The following is an 18,775-nucleotide window of genomic DNA, read 5'->3' as shown; positions in this document are numbered from 1 at the left end:
ATAGAACAAAAATAAAAACATCTGTATAATAGAAGAAAATATTATCAAATATTATAACACTATCAAATATTAAACTTAAATTTAAATTAACACTGTAACAAATTAGAACATGACTGAACATTTGATACCACAGTGTTTTAACATATATACACACACACATACTGAGGGTCACTGTGGTGGACGGTAGGGAAACACACTGAGGTCAGACACACACATTACACACATTCACCTGCTGTCTCTCAGGCTGTGGCACATCCACACGTATCTCTCAGCCAATGCTGCTGTCTGTCTCTCTCCTAATATTATCTTTATTTGTTCTACTTCAGTCATGGCTGTAAAGTTCTTTATTGAGTTGCTGAATTTGGTGAAGTAGAGATCTCTTATAGATATGTATTTGTGGCAGTGAAGGAGGAAGTGCGTCTCTGTCTCGATCTCTCCTGTCCTTCAGTGAACACACACCCTTTGCTCTCTGGGTAACCAGCTCTTTCTGTGTCTGCCGGTCTCGATGGCTAGACTGTGCTCACTGAACCTGTACTTGGTCCCGATCCATCTCTGCTTTGTGTCTTTGACACTTTGGAGATAGTCTTCTAATTCATAATTTGATCTTAGAGTTCGATAGAATTGTAATTTACTTTGAGTTTTAGTTTCCTGATCCCAGTGTTCCAGATATGTATTTTTAGATTGTTTGATAATTTGGTTTATTTTGATGTTTGGATGAGGAGCAGTGCTGGTCTGAGACTGGTTAGTGTTAATAGAGTTAGTCAGGTTAGTAAGTCTCAGAACCAGCTGACTGAGGGGACTTTTTTCGGGGTTCAGTTCTTGGGTTTGTAATGCTTTAAAATGTAGCAATTCTGTGGGACTTGATTTTAGATGCATCCAGAATTTGAGGGATCTTTTTTGCATATTAATAATCAATGGGAATCGGCCTAATTCTGCACTACATGCATTATTGGGTGTCCTTCTTTGTAGTTTTAGAATCATTTTGCAGAATTCTGTGTGTAGGGCTTCTGTTGGATGTTTGTCCCATCTAGTGTAGCTCTGATCACTGAGTGGACCCCAGATTGGAATTGGTAATTCAGTGTTTTGGAATCTTTTCTTGATGGCGTATAGAGCTCTTCGAGCTTTATCTTTGAGAGCATTCACTGCCATTCTGAAACTCCCTGATGCAGTGATGATCAGGCCGAGGCAAGTGTACTGCATCTTGTGTTCTGGGGTGGTGCTGCCTAGACTGAACTGGTATCTGTGTTCCTGACATCTGGGCTTTTTCTGGAATACCATAACGTTGGTCTTCTTGAGGTTTACTGCCAGGGCCCAGTTCTGGCAGTAGTTCTCCAGCAGGTCTAGGTGTTGCTGTAGTCCCTGTGCAGTGGGTGACAGCAGCACCAGGCCGTCTGCATACAGCAAGAGCTTGATGTTCTTGTCTTGTAGAGTGAGTCCGGGAGCTGTAGACTGTTCCAACTGCATCGCTAGTTCATTAATGTAAATGTTGTACAGCGTTGGACTCAGGCTACAGCCCTGCCGTACTCCTCTCTTCTGGGTGAAGAATTCTGTATGTTTGTTGCCAATTCGTATTGCACATTTGTTGTTCGAATACATTAATTTTATAATGTCATAAACTTTACCCTCTACACCGCTTTGTAAAAGTTTGTAATATAATCCATCGTGCCAAATAGGATCAAATGCTTTTTTGAAATTGACAAAGCATGCAAATATTTTTCCGTTTTTGGTCTGTTTTACGTGTTTATTGATTAGGGTGTGTAGGGTGTAAATGTGGTCAGTAGTTCTGTGATTTGGAAGGAAGCCAATCTGACTCGGACTCAGGACAGGAAGTTTACAATTCTATTGTTTAAAATACAGCTAAATAACTTCCCCAGATTACTGCTCACACAAATGCCTCTGAAATTATTAGGGTCCAATTTATTCCCACTCTTATGAATTGGGGTAATAAGTCCTTGGCTCCAGATGTCAGGAAAACAGCCTGAACTAAGTACAATGTTGAATAATTTGAGCACAGCCATCTGCAGCTCAGGTGTGCTGTGTTTCAGCATTTCACCTAGAATGCTGTCAGCACCACAAGATTTCTTACATTTTTGGCTTTTGAGTTTGTTTATCAGTTCTTCATGTGTAATTTGGAAGTCGAGTGGATTTTGATTATTTTTAATTGTGTCTTCATAGGTTTGTAGATTTTGGTTGATCAGATTATAATTGTCATTCAGTTGTTTTGGTGGGATTTCTTTATAATTTTTCAAAATGTTTTGTCCAGATTTCTCCATCTTGTATTGGTAGGTCTTGTGGTTTTGTTGTGCTCAGATTATTCCACATATCCCAGAACTGATTCTGATTTATTGAATGTTCTGTTTCCTGTACACTTTTAGTCAGATGGTGTTGCTTTTTCACTCTAATTGTGTCTTTGTATTGTTTTAGTTTTGAACAGTATTCAGTTCTGATGTCTGTGTTGTTTGGTTCTTTATGTTTCAGATTCGATTTTTTTTTTGTTTTTTTTGTTTTTGTTTCCTTAATGTTTTGCAGTCTGAGTCAAACCATTTTTCATCTTTTGGTGTATTTTTAGTATATTTTTTGCCTTTCTTTTTCAATTCACTTCTATGTGCTGCTTTTTTAAATATGTAATTTATTTCATTTGTAGCCAAATTAACACCATCTTTAGTTGTTTCAAATTTCTTATTAATAAATGTATTTATTAAATTTTTTAGTTCTTCCGAATTGAGGGCTTGGATAAATTTGTATCTCTGCTGGACCTGATACATTTTGCAGGTTTTCAGCCGGTTTTGTTCTGGTGTGTGATGTGTTTTGATGTAAATGTTAGTTTGGTTATGGTCAGAGAGTGGAATTCGCTGTTTGACAGTAAATGCACTGAAGGAGGAAGGGTCCATGTCAGTAATGGCATAGTCAACTACACTAGCTCCAAAACCTGAACAACACGTGAACCTCCCTAAAGAGTCCCCTATGATCCTGCCGTTAAGTATGTACAGGCCCGAGGCTCGGCAGAGCTGCACTAACTCTCTACCGTTTTTTATTTACAGCTTGGTCAAGGTTGTTTCTTGGTGGGAGATTTTTTTGTGAGACTCAGGGGGTTTTGGCCAAAGACATTTTCATTGCCCTTTGGATCTATGTTATCAGTTTCAGATCCTGTTCTTGCACTGAAGTCTCCACACAGCAGCACATTTCCCTGGGCCTAGAAATGGCTGATTTCTGTGTGGAGGTTGTTCAGATATTCCTCATCATAGTAAGGGGATTCTGCTGGAGGAATGTAGATGGCACAGAGATATGTGTCAGTAGTTGAAATGCCAATTTGGTTGTTTAGTTTTAACCAGCAATGAAATTTTCCAACTGTATTAACAGAAATGTGTTTGGCCAGATCCTCCCTGTACTACACCAGAATTCCTCCCGAGTCTCGTCCACGATGGACTGTACTTAATTTCACTGAGGGCACAATTACTTCATAGTAGCCTGAGGGACAGTAGGTAAGCACATCATTTCTACACCAGGTTTCAGTGAGAATGATAATATCTGCATCTTTGATATTTTTCAGAAATTCAGGGTCTGTGCTTTTGAAACCAAATATTGAAGAATGAAGACCCTGAATATTCCAACAACTTATATGAAATGAACGCATTAGTGAAGTTAATAAACGTAATTTCGGGAGGAGTACGCCCATCTAATCTTCCAATTAATACCAAGGTATAAAACCAGCATCTTATTTTTTCCTGTTGTTAGTTCTTTCAGCATCCCCCCTCCTCCCCTTCTCCTCCTTTTTGTACAATTTTGCCTGTTATAGGGGGGCAATAGGAGCTCGAGTAAAATATCCTCTCCGAGCCCCTCTATAGCAGACAGCAAGCCAAATCTGTTTACCACTTACGCTAAGATTATATGGGCACATGAACTCGTGAAGTATTCCTGATGGGGGCTTGATGGCCAGCAGGTGGACGTGAAGTTGGTGACTGCAAGTTTACAGGTGTGTAGTGAGCCATAGGTGGGTGTAGGTGTGGTGGATGACGTGGGATGCTTGTCCAGCCGACGTCTTTCCTCACCGGGCTCGGAGGGGTGTGTCTGGGCATGTAGGGGTGGATGATGTGTGGTGGTGTGTCACGGCGTGGGAGAATTGTGGAGATGATGATTCTGGACTCTGGGAATTCTTTGCTGGCGATTTCTGCCGTTTTCCTGACAGCATCAGCAGTATTGTTGCACAGCGAGTTGAGGCCATTAGTCCCGGTGTGGATTATAACACACGAGGGGTGTCCTGTGAAGTCTCTGATGATCTGCTGGGCGTGGCCTGTTGTGCTGCATCATTTTGCAGTGACTTTTTGATGTGGGAAGAGTTTCTGTGGGTCCAAGAGCTTTTTTTAGAGTCCATGAGGAGAAGAACATCTGGATCAGGAGAGTGGGCAGGCATCCATCCATCCATTCATCTATCTATCTATCTATCTATCTATCTATCTATCTATCTGTCTGTCTGTCTGTCTGTCTATCTATCTATCTATCTATCTATCTATCTATCTATCTATCTATCTATCTATCTATCTATCTGCCTGTCTGTCTGTCTGTCTGTTTGTCTGTCTGTTTGTCTGTCTGCCTGTTTACCTGCCTGTCTGTCTGTCTGTCTATCTATCTATCTATAGTATTTTCAGCAGTCTGATTCAAATGTGTGGAGAAATAGATGAGAAGAGAAATATAGAGAGGAGGGGAGAAGATGTGGACATTTTTGAAAAAATAGCTTATTTGTCACTAAGTATGCTAATGCAGTTTGTATTAACAAGCAGGCCCTTCAAAGGAACGCTGTACCCAGACCGTCAACCCACAGATCAGTGAGTGAATTAATGAAGTGTGTTTGATTCTCTGTCAAACAGGGCTGTTCAGCTCATTTCTCCAGTCTGATGGGTTATCAGTATCATCAGAAACGCTGTGGCAGAGAGCTGCCAGACACACAGAAGCCCGTCTTCCTGTGCCAGCACTGTGGAAAGACCTATCGCTCCAAAGCTGGCCGTGACTACCACCTGCGCACTGAGCACCCTGTCACCGCCCTGTCCACTCACTCGGTGAGATTACACAGACAGACTACACGTCATAGTCCTATTCTGACATCATGTGGAAAGTGTCACGACCAGTGTGATGCACTTGATCAGTAATTAAATATCTGTTATATACACATTATAGGCAGATTTCTTCATCTCACAAAATGTTTTTTTCCTCCCCCATTTAGCTCACATCTGAGGACTGGAAACAGGAAGACAGTAAAGATGAGGAGGATGTGCTGGAGGAGGAGGAGGAGGAGGAGGAGGAGGATGAAGAGCCCGAGCTGAAAAATGCCAGAGGGAAGGCAAAGGAAAGAGTAGACGAGCAGGTGGAGAAGATGGAGGAGAGGAAGGAGGAGAAAACAGAGGTAGAGGAGCTGCTGGATTTGGAGAGGACGCCCAGCGGCAGGGTGCGACGGCGCTCGGCTCAGGTGGCAGTGTTCCACCTTCAGGAGATCGCAGAGGACGAGCTGGCCAAAGACTGGGGCAACAAACGACGCATCAAAGATGACCTCGTACCAGACATCAAAAGGGTATGGCAGTGCTGAAGCTACTTTGAAACTGAGACACTATGAGTTACTGACAAAAAGTGGCTTGTCAAATGATGTAATTTATTTTAAAAGTCTGAGATCTGTTAATTAGCAGTATTTATATGGCACAAAACAATGAGGATCTCAATTATTTTGTCATTTCATAAAAAAAACTTTATGAAAATACATAGTGATAAACAGTATTAAACTTAAATTGAATAATTATTTTATATTTATTTTATCAGTGAATCAGAGGTAGCTATGTTTCCATCCACCTATTTTTATGCAAATTTTGGGTTATAACATAAAAAACGCTAGATGGAAACAGCAAGATGTGCATAAATCCTAAAAATACACAAAAAAATTTTGCACTCAATTGAGGCTGATTTTTTTTATCTACTAAGATGACATGCACATAAACTACAATGGAAACACATTTACTGATTAAATCCCTCGATGCGCAACAAAAAACACACGTGACTTTGCCTCAACAGAGGATACGATTGTATAACTGGAATAACCAGCAGACCAATTTATTGCACAGCTTCTTAAATGTTGTTTTAGTTGTTCTGAAGTGTCAAGTCTGACATCAAAATGATTTGGTATAAGTACCTCCCAGAACTGACTAACTCAATTGTGTTCCCAAACACCAGGCATCTGAACACAAGATAATATGACCGTGTTTATTGACAGCATGTTGTCTCTGCGCTCTGAGGCGCAGGTAATTTATAATGTACAAAAAAAAGCCACAGTGGCTTCCCTGGTTGCAGAAATTCAATTTCCCAGGAAGTGAAGATTTTGTTCTCTTGAACACATGGGATGGGAACGCTGCTTTATTTGCAAAAATTTTATGTGACATTCCAATTTTGTGCGTAAGTTAAATTCGCAACTTTGGTTGGAAACAGCTGCTGAAAAGATTTGTCACTCTGTACAACTACATGTTGCCTCAAAAAGCTAATGTTGTGCTACTTAAAAAACTAGAGTTAACTAGTAGTGTTTGTACATTTTGTTAATTACTCATATACACATTTGCCTATTTATTTTGTACTTCCTGTACACACTTTTTTTTATATCTGTTTTTTTTTTTTTTTAGCTAAACTACACACGACCAGGCCTCCCAAACTTCAGCCCTGAAACTGTGGAGACCTGGAAGAATGAGGTGAAGGAAAAAGGATTTATCTGCTGCCCCAATTGCGTAAGAACATCGTCTTGTTTTTCATTTAACAATTACTTTAATAGCTGCTGGTGCTTGAATGGCAGATGCCAACCTTCAATATGAGCATTTGAGTGATATCAGTAGATTTGGATTTGCTTAAGAAACTGAAACGAAACTGAACTAATTATTTATTTATTTATTTTTTTGAAAATTGTTGTTTTTAATTGTTAATTTCTTCTTTTCAAATTTCTCTTGATTTCCATGACAGAACTGTGAGGCTATTTACTCAAGTGTATCTGGACTTAAAGCTCACTTGGCAAGCTGTAACAAGGTACAACAAGTCTTCTGCGTGCTTTACCGTAGTTGTAAATTATAGATACATTTTACAAATGTATATAATGTGTATACTTTTAGACTCAGACATTGCTGATACTGTATCAGCTTCACTGCTGTTATTGTTCTCCACACAGGGAGGGGGCGACGTAGGGAAGTACACTTGTTTGCTCTGTCAGAAGGAGTTTAACTCTGAGAGTGGCGTGAAGTATCATATCAGCAAGACACACTCTCAGGTAAACCAAACACTCACTCACCCTGTGTATTGTATGTTCAATGCAAAGTAATCTGAGCACTTGCCCTTCATAGTTTTCTAGTATAACAAAATGTGTACTGTTAAGGTATGTTCACATTAAGGGTGCAACGATTCAGATTACTCACGGTTCGGTTTGTATCACGGTTTTAGGCTCACGATTTCGGTACGGTTCGGTATGTGCTATGTTCAGGTAAAAAATTACTACTGTAAAATAAAAAAAATAAGAACAAATAATCAAACAGCACAAATAAATACAGTAAAGCAAAGATACAAATAAATAAAGCTTTTCAGGTTTTTCATGTATCCAGTTTTCAGGTACAGAAATTGAATAAAGTAGCTAATAAAATGTAAAACAACATTGCATGTAATCTTCACTGTATAAAATAAATAAAAATTAAACATTATTAATTATTAAGTTATTATTTAGTCATGAGCAATGAGTGATTTCCTTGTCTTTTGTTGTTTGATTAACATTAAAAACACATTCAGACAGCAGGAATGCAAGGGCTGCTGTCTCTTTAAGACATAATACAGTAATCAGTACACTGATACTGAACACATGCGTTCTTTCTCAAGTGTATAAGTTCACTTAAGACATAACCGACTATGCTTGCTAGGATACTTGCCAAGACGGGCATGTTGACATAATTTTGTGTGAATTTGTCCGTTCAAGCACAAGACTTGAAAGAGACCTCAGTATTTGCACGCTGTACACGCGCTTCCGATGAGTGCACAAAATGATGTTTTATTAACAAGATTCGGGAGGAGCAGGTTCAGATAATTAACCTGATTAGCACAGGTGGAGAGCATTCAGTTAATCAACTCTAACATAACAAGAGGTATAAATACAGCAGACTTACCTTCTTCTGAGAGTTTATCAGCATCCCTCCTCCACCCCATCTCCTCACTTCGAGTTCTATCTATTTTTACCACACCGAGGGGAGTAATCTGGGTTCGGGCCAATATTCCGAGCTCGGAGCCCTCCCCCCGGACAGCATGCCAAATACGCATAACTTTTATTCTTGAATTACATGTACATTTGAACTCGTGAATCATAGACTGTAAAAAAAGATGGACGACGCGACGCCGCTTCCTTCCATTGTAATGAACTGAACGTAAAACATTTGACGATAGGCGTTGACGTTACGCAAAAACGTCAGTTTGGAGCCTGGGCATGCGCAGAAGGAATCGTCAGTGGAGCCTGGAGGCGGAGTCGCAGTATCAAACTTCCACCCAGATGTCTGCATCATCAAGATCAGATCACCTATTTGTTTTATTATCTATTATTTATTATATTTTTCTTTTCCTCCTTCCTTTTTCATTTGGCTTAATAACATCTGGCAAAGAGGAATTTACATTTATTTAAATGTTTATTAATGTACATTGTTCGTTTTCAAATAATTACTAGTGATAACTACAATACATTGGGATAGGTCAAAACAACATATCGTAATTGATGTATTTTAAATATATAAATTATACACAATTTAAAATTCTACCTGTAAAATAATATTCTGTTTCTAGAGCAATAATATTTTTGAAACAGCAAATTCAGTAGATAAACTCAATAATATGCCACTAGAAACAACTCTAAAATGTCAGAAACGGTCCTGCCGTTTTAAATAAAGTTAAACTAACGTTACAGGAGATCGATTGCTGTAGACAGAGCTCTATAATTAATTACAGTAGGCTATTATTAGTTTTGTCCTGCTAATGATTATTTTATACCCATAAAAATAATTAGTAACTGCCAGATAATGATCACCTGCTTTTTCCAGTCATGGCTAACGTTAGGCATGTTATCTTAGCTAATAACATTTATTAATTAGCGTATAAAGCCCACATTTAATGTTACCGAAAAAAGCTCAGTGATCCGTTTAGTTATTTAGTTATTATTTTGGAATAAATGTAAAAATGCATAAAAACACTAACTTGATGAAATTTATACTTGGTTTTAATAAATAGAACATTACATAGTGTAAAAATACAAAATAGAATTGTATTTGGTCTCTCTTTTTATGTAATGTTAACTTAACCAGGAAAATTGTGTAACAGGGACATAAATGAGGACGTTGCCTTCTCATTTTAAAACACCACCACACACCACTGATATATATATATATATATATATATATATATATATATATATATATATTAAGGGTGTAATGGTACTCGTATTTGTCCCAAACCGTACGGTACGGACGTCATGGTTCGGTGCGTGCAGTCAGACGACGAATACAGTCGGTCACAGGCGATCCACACTCCAATCCAGAAGGGGACGGTGCGCGGTAATGCAACGTTGTTTGTTAACCACCACAACAGGAAAAAGCGCAGAAGAAGAACAGACAATCTATGCATAGATATGTTTACGTGTAATCTCTCAACCAGTATTTCAACCACGGAAAGACATTAATAAAACATCTTGAGAATAATGTCTCGCGTAGCATTACATTTACTTCAGGCAAGTCATTTAGTGTCCACAGCATGTTAGTTCACTAGAGAAATGAACTCTAGAGGGGAGCATTTCACTAAATATATGCACTAAATTAGCTTATATATTCAGTACCGAGATACGCACCAAACAATTTTATTTGTGTACTGCTACATCCCTAATATATATATATATATATATATATATATTTGTTTTGGTTTTAGTTTCAGTAATTATAGTTGAGTAATCTGCTAAAAAATAATAAGAACATTTTCAGAATTTTTTACATCTAATATAACCAAGATATAAACCCACTGTAAATGTTTCTCTTTGTGAACTTTGGTTTGGAGTGGCTGAAATGCATCTTTACGCACAACTGCCAGCCTGCATGGAGAGCTTCTTGAGACTCCAGAGACAACAGCAGCTTCAAATACCTGTTTGCTGCTGAACACTGGCTTTTTTATAGCTGCCCTTTTAATACAATTAATTTTTTTGACAGGAACTTTCATTAATAAGCCTTTATCTGACCGAGTTCTGCTGTGCTCTAAATCACTCACAAATCTTATGATAATTCGATAATCTCCATTCAGTTTTCACACAATATTAGTTGTTTTCATGCCTTTTGCACAGCATTGCACCATTTCATGCTTTTCCTCTTTAGAAAGATCTTTCTTCCTCCCCATATTGCATGAGAACTCTGACTTGCTTAATAATGTGGTACAACCTCTAAGTAGGGTTTCCATAGACCTGGCAAATTATTTTGTCTGAGATTGATACCAATTATCTAAAAAGACATGGATAAATAAACAAACAAACATTTTCTTAGAAAAACTAAATCTGAATGTTTATTCTACTGAAATCTTACTGATATATCACTTGCATAATAATATGAAACGCGGTGTAGACTATTTTCCTCTTTGAACTTGATGTGTCTCTATGTGCACAGAACTGGTTTCGGGCATCTACCAACGAAGTGGCCAACAACAAGAGAAAAGAGCCAGAGAGTAATGGCTTACAGAAGGACATAAAAAACGTTGCGCCTGGGAAGAAGAGAGGACGAAAGCCCAAAGAGCACCACCTGGTGACAGCCTCCTTTCCAGCAGAGACTAAGAGCTTCAGCCCTGCTCCAGCTCCAATCCCTCCCCAGATCGTAACATCAGCCTCAGAAACCCAAACCCCTGCACCCAACCCCATCACCAACACCCCAACCACACCCTCTGACCCAGTGGACAGTGGGAATCCAGCCCAAACCAGAGACACACCGCCCCCTATAAAGAAACGATCCAAACCTAAGAAAGCGCCGACCACTGAGTAACACGGCTTTCACTACGTCGGCACCAGAAGGGATGCTTTCCGAACCACACCGGTAAACTTTATTCAGTTCGGTCACGGAAATGAAGGAAGACACGGAAGAAAGAGCTCGGAAAGATGAACGGAAGAACGAGGGGATGAAAAACAGCAGAAAACAACGATTTGCTCTTGTATTGATTTCACACTGATCTTTGTGTTTTTTAAGCTGAGTATATACATTATGTGTGTGCTTGTGTATACTGATATATATCACTCCTGTTGGTTTTTCATTCCATTTTTATAGTTTATTTTGATAAGTTGTTCACTCTGAAGGGGTCAATAACATTTAAGCTCCCAGTTGATATCTTTTTTAGAGCAGAAGTTACATTTCTACGTAATTTTTGGGTAGCTACAGTACGTCAACATGTCCGGTGGTTTCATAATGTGTTTGAATGATTTTTTTTTAAAGAATATCAAACTCATTCAATTAGCATGATGAGCTAATTTACTGCATTTTATCCCGGTAATACTCTGCTGTGTATATATAATATCTATATCTATATATGAATATATTCAAAGCAATTCATTTTCGTCCATCAGTTTCAAACAAGGTGTGTCAAAAAAAGTTGGTCATTGTTTAGTTTGCTTTTCCTCAGATGTGTTTGGGTTTATTTCGTCAGTGGCAGCTGAAGGAAGGGTTGGATTTAGATTGACGGCTGTTGTAACAGTGTGCTACTGTGCAATAGTGTTGCTTTCGTGGTTTCTTGTCCTGTCTCTTGCTCAGAATCGTGAGGGGTCTAAGTCCGTAGCCTTGTGTATCTCCTTATCCCGCATCCCTTTGGGCTGTTTGCAGTAGTTTGTAGTTTGCTGCAGTTGACCCGGAGGTCTTTGTTAAAACCTTTAAATGCTTCGAAAATTGGTAGAGCTGTGTGCTTTCATTTTGTTCGATTGTTTTTATGGGAATAAGAGCTTGTGGTGCTTAACTTTGAAGGAATATACAGTGCAGACGATTAGAGAAATTCAAATCAGTTTCAAAATAGAACGTTTGCAGCAGGCATGCGCTGCCTAATAAATGACTACAAATGTGTTGGCAGGACAAATTGAATCCTTCAAAGCACAGAAATGCCCATTGACATCTGTGATGTCATCAGTCCTTGCTTAAACTTGAGGGGCCGTTCACAATTTTTTTTTTTTTCGTTTTTGCATTTCAAATCATAAGACAAGGGGTAGTGGAAGTTCTATAGATGCGTTTAGATGCTGCAAAAGATGGAATGCGCGTTCAATGGTCAAACACATCCATTTAGCGCATGTTTACATAGAAAAACAATGGGAAAATGCAGTGGAATGCAAAAACGCGTTCTGTGTGAACGGCCCCTTAGACTCAAACTGGCTCCAATGAAAATGGTCAAGTAGAGAAAAAAAAGAACAATTTGGGCGAATCTCACAAAAACTGTCAAGAATGATTTCACCTCAAAATCAAAGCAAAGAAAAAAATTATATTTCACTAAAAGGAAATTAAACTTTTTAAGGACTATTAATTTTTATTTGCATTGCAACATTATTTTTATGACAGTTTAGCACATTTTACATCCCAATTCTCATTACCATCATACAAAAAGATTTTCATTCCTGTTATATAATTATTTTATGACAGTTAAGCACATTTTACATCCCAAATCTCATTACTGTCATACAAAAAGGTTTTCATTCCTGTTATATAATTGTTTTATGACAGTTAAGCACATTTTACATTCCAGATCTCATTACCGTCATGCAAAAAGGTTTTCATTCTTGTTATATAATTTCATTCCTATTATATATGTATATATATATATATATATATATATATAACAATGATGCATTATTTAAAATGTTAAGTATTTATTAGGGCTGTCAAGTGATTACAATTTTTAATCCAATTAATTACAGGACATGGTGATTAATCTAATTAATTGCACATTAAATGTAACTGAGAAATCACCCCCAAAAGATCATTTAAAGTCATTATTGTGTTAAATGAGAAAAACATCAAATACACATTACAAAAAGTAGCTTTAGAAAAAAGAAATTTTGATTTAACAAATTTTTTTAATGAAATGATACTCTAAATAAGAAACTAAAACTGCTAGTAGGTGGCAGTAAATGTCTAAATGAAAAATGTCTAAATTGAGTCATTCATTCATTCGATTTGTAAATGGCTTTCTTTATGAATGGGCCATTGAATCATTGGTTCACCCGAACGATTCGCTCAAAGTGCGGATTCATTCAGAAACGAAGCACCGCTGTGTGTTGCTCGGAGACGCACAACAGTTCTGCTGTGGCTTTATAGGTAATATTTCCATTGGCAAAATTGAGCAGAAGCTGACAATATTGTGTCTAAAATATAACACAATTTTAACTTCTTATGTATTAAACTGTTGTATAAAAGAAACAAAAACATCACATTTGCACTCAGCAAAAACTGCACTTGTGTGATATTGCACTCGTTACTTATATGATATATTAAATGAATGTGTATTTATACATTATAGTAGTATTTGTTGTAATGCCTAACATAATTTATTTTATTTTTTTTAAAAATACAGTAATGATAATGATTCTTTAGCATTATGATAAAGAGAGTTTGGCAGGAAAATGTGAGAATAATGTAACAATGCAAACAATCTTGTCAATCAAGTTTTATTTATGCAAAATATCATTTCTATTTGATTTCAGGTGAAATGGGTCCTGGGCATGTTTTAGTGAGATTCAGCCATTAACTTTTGATAGGAATACAAGCAATGTGTGTTGAATGCACTTAAGGACCTCAGTGACTGTATGCAATAGTGAGTGTGTTTTGGGTGCACAAGCATGTCGTGTAAAGCATTGAAGAGCACAATCAGAATGGTCACTGCAGGCTTTATATCTGAACGTTTCCGAATCAGAGCGTCTGTCCAAAAACAAACTGAACATCTGAATGGTCCTGCACATACTGATTCCCAACTTTCTGATTAAGGCCTGTTTGAGAAAAATGCTCGTATTGCACTTTAACCCCTCCTCCCCCTCCCTCCTTATCTTGCACTTTGCAGGCACTGTTAGGCTTCCATTCTCCCAACCTTAAATGAGTGGCTCTGTGTTATGAGATCTCAGATCAGTTTCCTTTACATAAATCCACGAGAGTTCGAGAAACTGATTGCAGACAGGCCACCCCGAACGCCTGCCATGTGATCCGTGTGATACGTGCAAAGGAAGCCCGTCCTCCATTTCCCAATTTAGAAAGCAAATCTATGTCAGATATGAAATGAAAATTATGTTTGAAGCCATAACAGTCCCCTTGAAGGTGACTAATGGAAGCAGTGTGTCTTTTTATTCTTCCTCAGTTTGTATAAAAGATTATAGATTGAAAAAAATATATATAATTTGCAACAGAAATTATGTATTCCAAAACCCTAATAATTCTAACTGAGGTACTTGAAATCATGAAAAAGAATTGCCATAAAATTATTAACATACAGGTCACAAACAGAAAAAAGGATAAATTATTAAAAATATATTTATCTAATGAGAAAAAAAGAATAAGCTCAAGGTTGCATACATTTATTTTATACTAATACTTGTAAATGTGATCTTAATCTCATAGTTGCTTAAGAAAACTAGGGTTGGTTTGTCGTGGTTTTAGGCAAAAGGTGCTAGTAGCCAATCTACCTTAAGGAATGTTGCGCATGAAATTGTGAACCAGTTAGTCAAACTTGCCATCGAGTCCCACGTTTATGACATGAAATACTGTAGCAGATCTCATTTTAACTGTCCTGCATCAGAAACAAAGCGTCAAGCATTAAATGGCAAATAAAAATCTGTGGCTTCCGTCACACTGAAATCCCCCTATTGCACTGTAAAAATGGTCTTTCATTTGGTCTGATAAAAGATTAATGGGGACTATCACAAAACCTTTGAAGAACATCCATATATATATATATATATATATATATATATATATATATATTATATATATATAAAATGTCTGGATACTGTACATAAGCATAAGTTTCTTTAAAGGGGTCATGACATGGATTTTTCTGGGTTAAAAACAATCCAAGTTGGGTTGAAAATGGACAAACCCAGCAATTGGGTTGTTTTAATCCAGCAAATGGGTTATTTTAACCCAACGGTTGGGTTAAATGTTCACTCAACTTGCTGGGTAGTTTTATTTAACTCAACTATTGTTTGAAAATGACTGTATTGCTTGCTTAAAATGAACCCAAAGTATGTTGGAAATTAACATTTATTAATAAGTTTAACGAATAATAATTAAACAATAAACATTTATTAAATTGCTTATTAATAAATGTTCACTTTTTGATTATTGTTTCCTCTAGTAATTATGTGTCTGATGTTTCATTTCCAACCTATTTTGGGTTTATTTTAAGCCAGACATATAGTAATTTTTAAACAATAGTTGGGTTAAATAAAACTGCCCAGCACGTTGGGCAAACATTTAACCCAACCGTTGGGTTTGTCCATTTTCAACCCAGCATTTTTTAGAGTTTAAAGAGTTTTTTAGTTTTTTTTTTAACAAAAGACAAAACAAATATATGTGGAAAAATAATTACTTTCAACCTTCATTCTGACACTGAAATGATCTGTTTTTAAGGAGCGGCTCCTTTAAGGCTCGTCAGTAAATGCCCACTGTTATGATTGGCTAACATCATTGCATAGGAAACAGTATCAACGACCACTCGCTATTGCACGTGAGTAAGTGTTTAGAAAACATTATCCATATAAAATCGTCATTTACAGACAAAGCATTTTGAAATCCAATACTGATCCAATACTGTTGGCTTCATCTGTCAACAAAAGTTTCTTTGCGAACTCTCCATTACACTGTGCCTCTTTTACAAAACAAATGTTCCGAACAAACATAAAACCCCAATAAAATAAACCATCCACTTGTTTCCAACGCTTGGATCCTTCTGTAGTCTGTAAAGAGGCGCAAACGTGCTGTTTAAACTGGATGTGTCAAAGCTAAGGTTCTTTCACTCTTCCATTTGTCCTGTTGTCGACAGACCCAAGCGCGTGGAGTATGTCGGAAATTGAACGCACATCTGTATACTGCATCTACTGTAGACAGTGACAGTTATTATAATGGGTTCTATTTGATTTTGACGTGATGCTCACATCCAGTGTAGGCAAATGTCAGCCGTTAAGTGGCTGAATGCCAGTGGGCGGGACCTATGGTGTGATGATGTATAACTATTCGTCGATGTCTTGCTCTAGAGGCAGGCATATGCAAATGTATTTGACCATGTGACATCACAGATCCCTCAACATTAAAACGAGCCATTTTTGAGCTTGATTAAATAAGTACTTTGTTTATGTTGAGGACGTCTTAATCTATGAAACTTGCATCTTGCAGACCTCTTATATGTCAAATGATTTCTCATCTCATGACCCCTTTAAGCAAAAATATAATTTCTTTCATTTGTGCTTGTGATAAAATACAATTTTTGCATGTTCTTCACAGGTTTAGTAAGATTCTCCTCACAAAGGTTCTCTTTGGAGAACATTTCAGTAGAGGTCAAGGCAACATAAGTCTCAAGCATGTTGCCAGGTTAAAACTGAGGTAGGAGTTCAATGTTGCTCCATGACATTTCTGATTATGTTGTCTTTATACTGTCACTGAGCTGGTGTAATGTTGCCATCTTGGGTCCATAAAACCAACTACTTTAACATAGACAAGCAATGTGCTTTGAGTTTCGCCCAGTAGAATGTATCTTTCTCAATGGAAGTTTAGTTGTCACGCGATATTGCTCGATCTCATGTTAAATGACACGAAAGATGGCGTGTAGTTTCGCTAGGAATATTGTGCGTGGCTTCAATTACCCGTCTTCCTAGATTATGTGGCGTACACATATGCAGACGTTGTACGATCATGACATTGCAACAGATTTATTTCGAAATTACAGCAATATCTTGCAGTCGAAAGCACTACTGCAACGTTAAATATGATTTCCAAAGCTTGGTGCGAACTGTATTCGCTTTCTTTTGCTTGTTTGCTTCTTTCTTTGTGACATAGTTGCTTTAAACTATTTGAATATGATCCTGCGCTTTTCTATACAGGTCGAAGTACATGTTGAAAATGTCCTTTTGTCAAAAATGCTATACACAGTGTGTGTGTGTGTGTGTGTGAGCGTGTGTGTGTGTGTGTGCGTGTGAGCATGAATGTGTGTAGGTGTGTATTTCTGTATCTAGTGCACTTGTAATCCCATGAAATAGGCTTGAATATGGAGTGTCGGTAGAGATTTTGGTGAATTTGATTGTGTGCTGTGGAATTTTGTACTAAGGGGGTCTGTAGAAAGTGGAGCCCCCTACCAGTTTTTAAAAATCATTCTTTTCATTACTTCAACTTTTGTGTGAAATGAGGATTTCAGAAGTTAGAATTTGACCCATCCGTGTTCTGACGGAGAACATCCTCAAAGAAGTTTACAAACAAAAGTCATTGAGATTGATTTGAAGTGATTCAGAGCAGCGCCGCCGTGTCCCGTGGTTCCGGTGGATGGGGCACATCCCGACGGACCTGGTCTGAGGTACAAAATGACAAAAGAGTACATTTTATTCAGATACTCTAGAAACTGTTTAATCTATTAATACTTATCAAGTAATGGACAAAATGATCCTTTATTCCTTTAAGGTTTTTAACTAGGTTGGCAAGAGTTCTGAATCTAAACTATTATTCTCTCTCTTTTTCCCCTGGTGTATTAACTGTGCATTAATACCCCTCAAATAATTAATAAAATGTTGAGAAAGATTTGACTGGCTGAATTGTTTCCTTATGTTTGGGTGAAGGAAAGGTCATGTCACCCTTAAATCAATAGGGAAAAAATATAAATATTACAAAATATAATTTAAAAAATAAAAAATATTATAGTATTTAAACAGTTGTGCTGCTCAGTATTATTATGGAAACATTTTTTCACGAATTGATAAATAGAAAGTTGAGAAATAGAAATAGAACTTTTTTAAATAGGAATATTTTGAAACATTGTGAATGTCTTTACTGTCATTTTGATTGACTTCCTGATTCAAAGTATTAATTTAAAAAAAAAAAAAAATTTAAAAGGTAGGGTTTGTATAAAATATATATCAACTGATTTCTTTATATACAGTGGTGTGAAAAAGTGTTGGCCCCCTTCCTGATTTTTTTATTTTTTTGCATGTTTGTCACACTTTAATGTTTCAGATCATCAAACAAATTTAAATATTAATCAAAGATAACACAAGTAAACACAACATGCAGTTTTTAAATGAAGGTTTTTATTATGAAGGGAAAACAAAATCCAAACCCACATGGCCCTGTGTGGAAAAGGTGTGGAAAAGGTGCTTGCCCCCCCCTGTTAAAACATAACTGTGGTTTACCACACCTGAGTTCAGTTTCTCTAGCCACACCCAGGCCTGATTACAGCCACACCCAGGCCAGATTACTGCCACACCTGTTCGCAATCAAGAAATCACTTCAATAGGACCTGACTGACAAAGTAAAGTAGACCAAAACATCCTCAAAAGCTACACATCATGTTGAGATCCAAAGAAATTCAGGAACAAATGAGGAAGAAAGTAATTGAGATCTATCAGTCTGGAAAAGGTTATAAAGCCATTTCTAAAGCTTTGGGACTCCAGCGAACCACAGTGAGAGCCATTATCCACAAATGGCGAAAACATGGAACAGTGGTGAACCTTCCCAGGAGTGGCCGGCCGACCAAAATTACCCCAAGA

General features: G+C 37.4%; 1 protein-coding gene across 4 annotated transcripts in view; it reads left to right on the top strand.

Moving 5' to 3' along the window:
* Window positions 1–17,810, top strand: part of znf512b (zinc finger protein 512B) — an 86,584-nt gene extending 68,774 nt beyond the window's left edge. For all 4 annotated transcript variants that reach the window (XM_051879677.1, XM_051879676.1, XM_051879674.1 and 1 more), the window contains 6 exons: window positions 4,866–5,054; window positions 5,219–5,563; window positions 6,654–6,755; window positions 6,985–7,047; window positions 7,187–7,285; window positions 10,683–17,810. In XM_051879677.1, coding sequence (XP_051735637.1) covers window positions 4,866–5,054; window positions 5,219–5,563; window positions 6,654–6,755; window positions 6,985–7,047; window positions 7,187–7,285; window positions 10,683–11,051 — 1,167 coding nt within the window. In that variant the 3' untranslated portion in view covers window positions 11,052–17,810. The remainder of the gene's footprint in view (window positions 1–4,865; window positions 5,055–5,218; window positions 5,564–6,653; window positions 6,756–6,984; window positions 7,048–7,186; window positions 7,286–10,682) is intronic.
* The last annotated feature ends 965 nt before the right edge of the window (window positions 17,811–18,775 follow it).

This window comes from Ctenopharyngodon idella, chromosome 22, assembly GCF_019924925.1.
Source record: "Ctenopharyngodon idella isolate HZGC_01 chromosome 22, HZGC01, whole genome shotgun sequence".
NCBI classification, from domain to species: Eukaryota; Metazoa; Chordata; class Actinopteri; order Cypriniformes; family Xenocyprididae; genus Ctenopharyngodon; species Ctenopharyngodon idella.
Note: the sequence above shows the minus strand (reverse complement) of the source record. Positions and strands in the feature narration are given on the sequence as shown.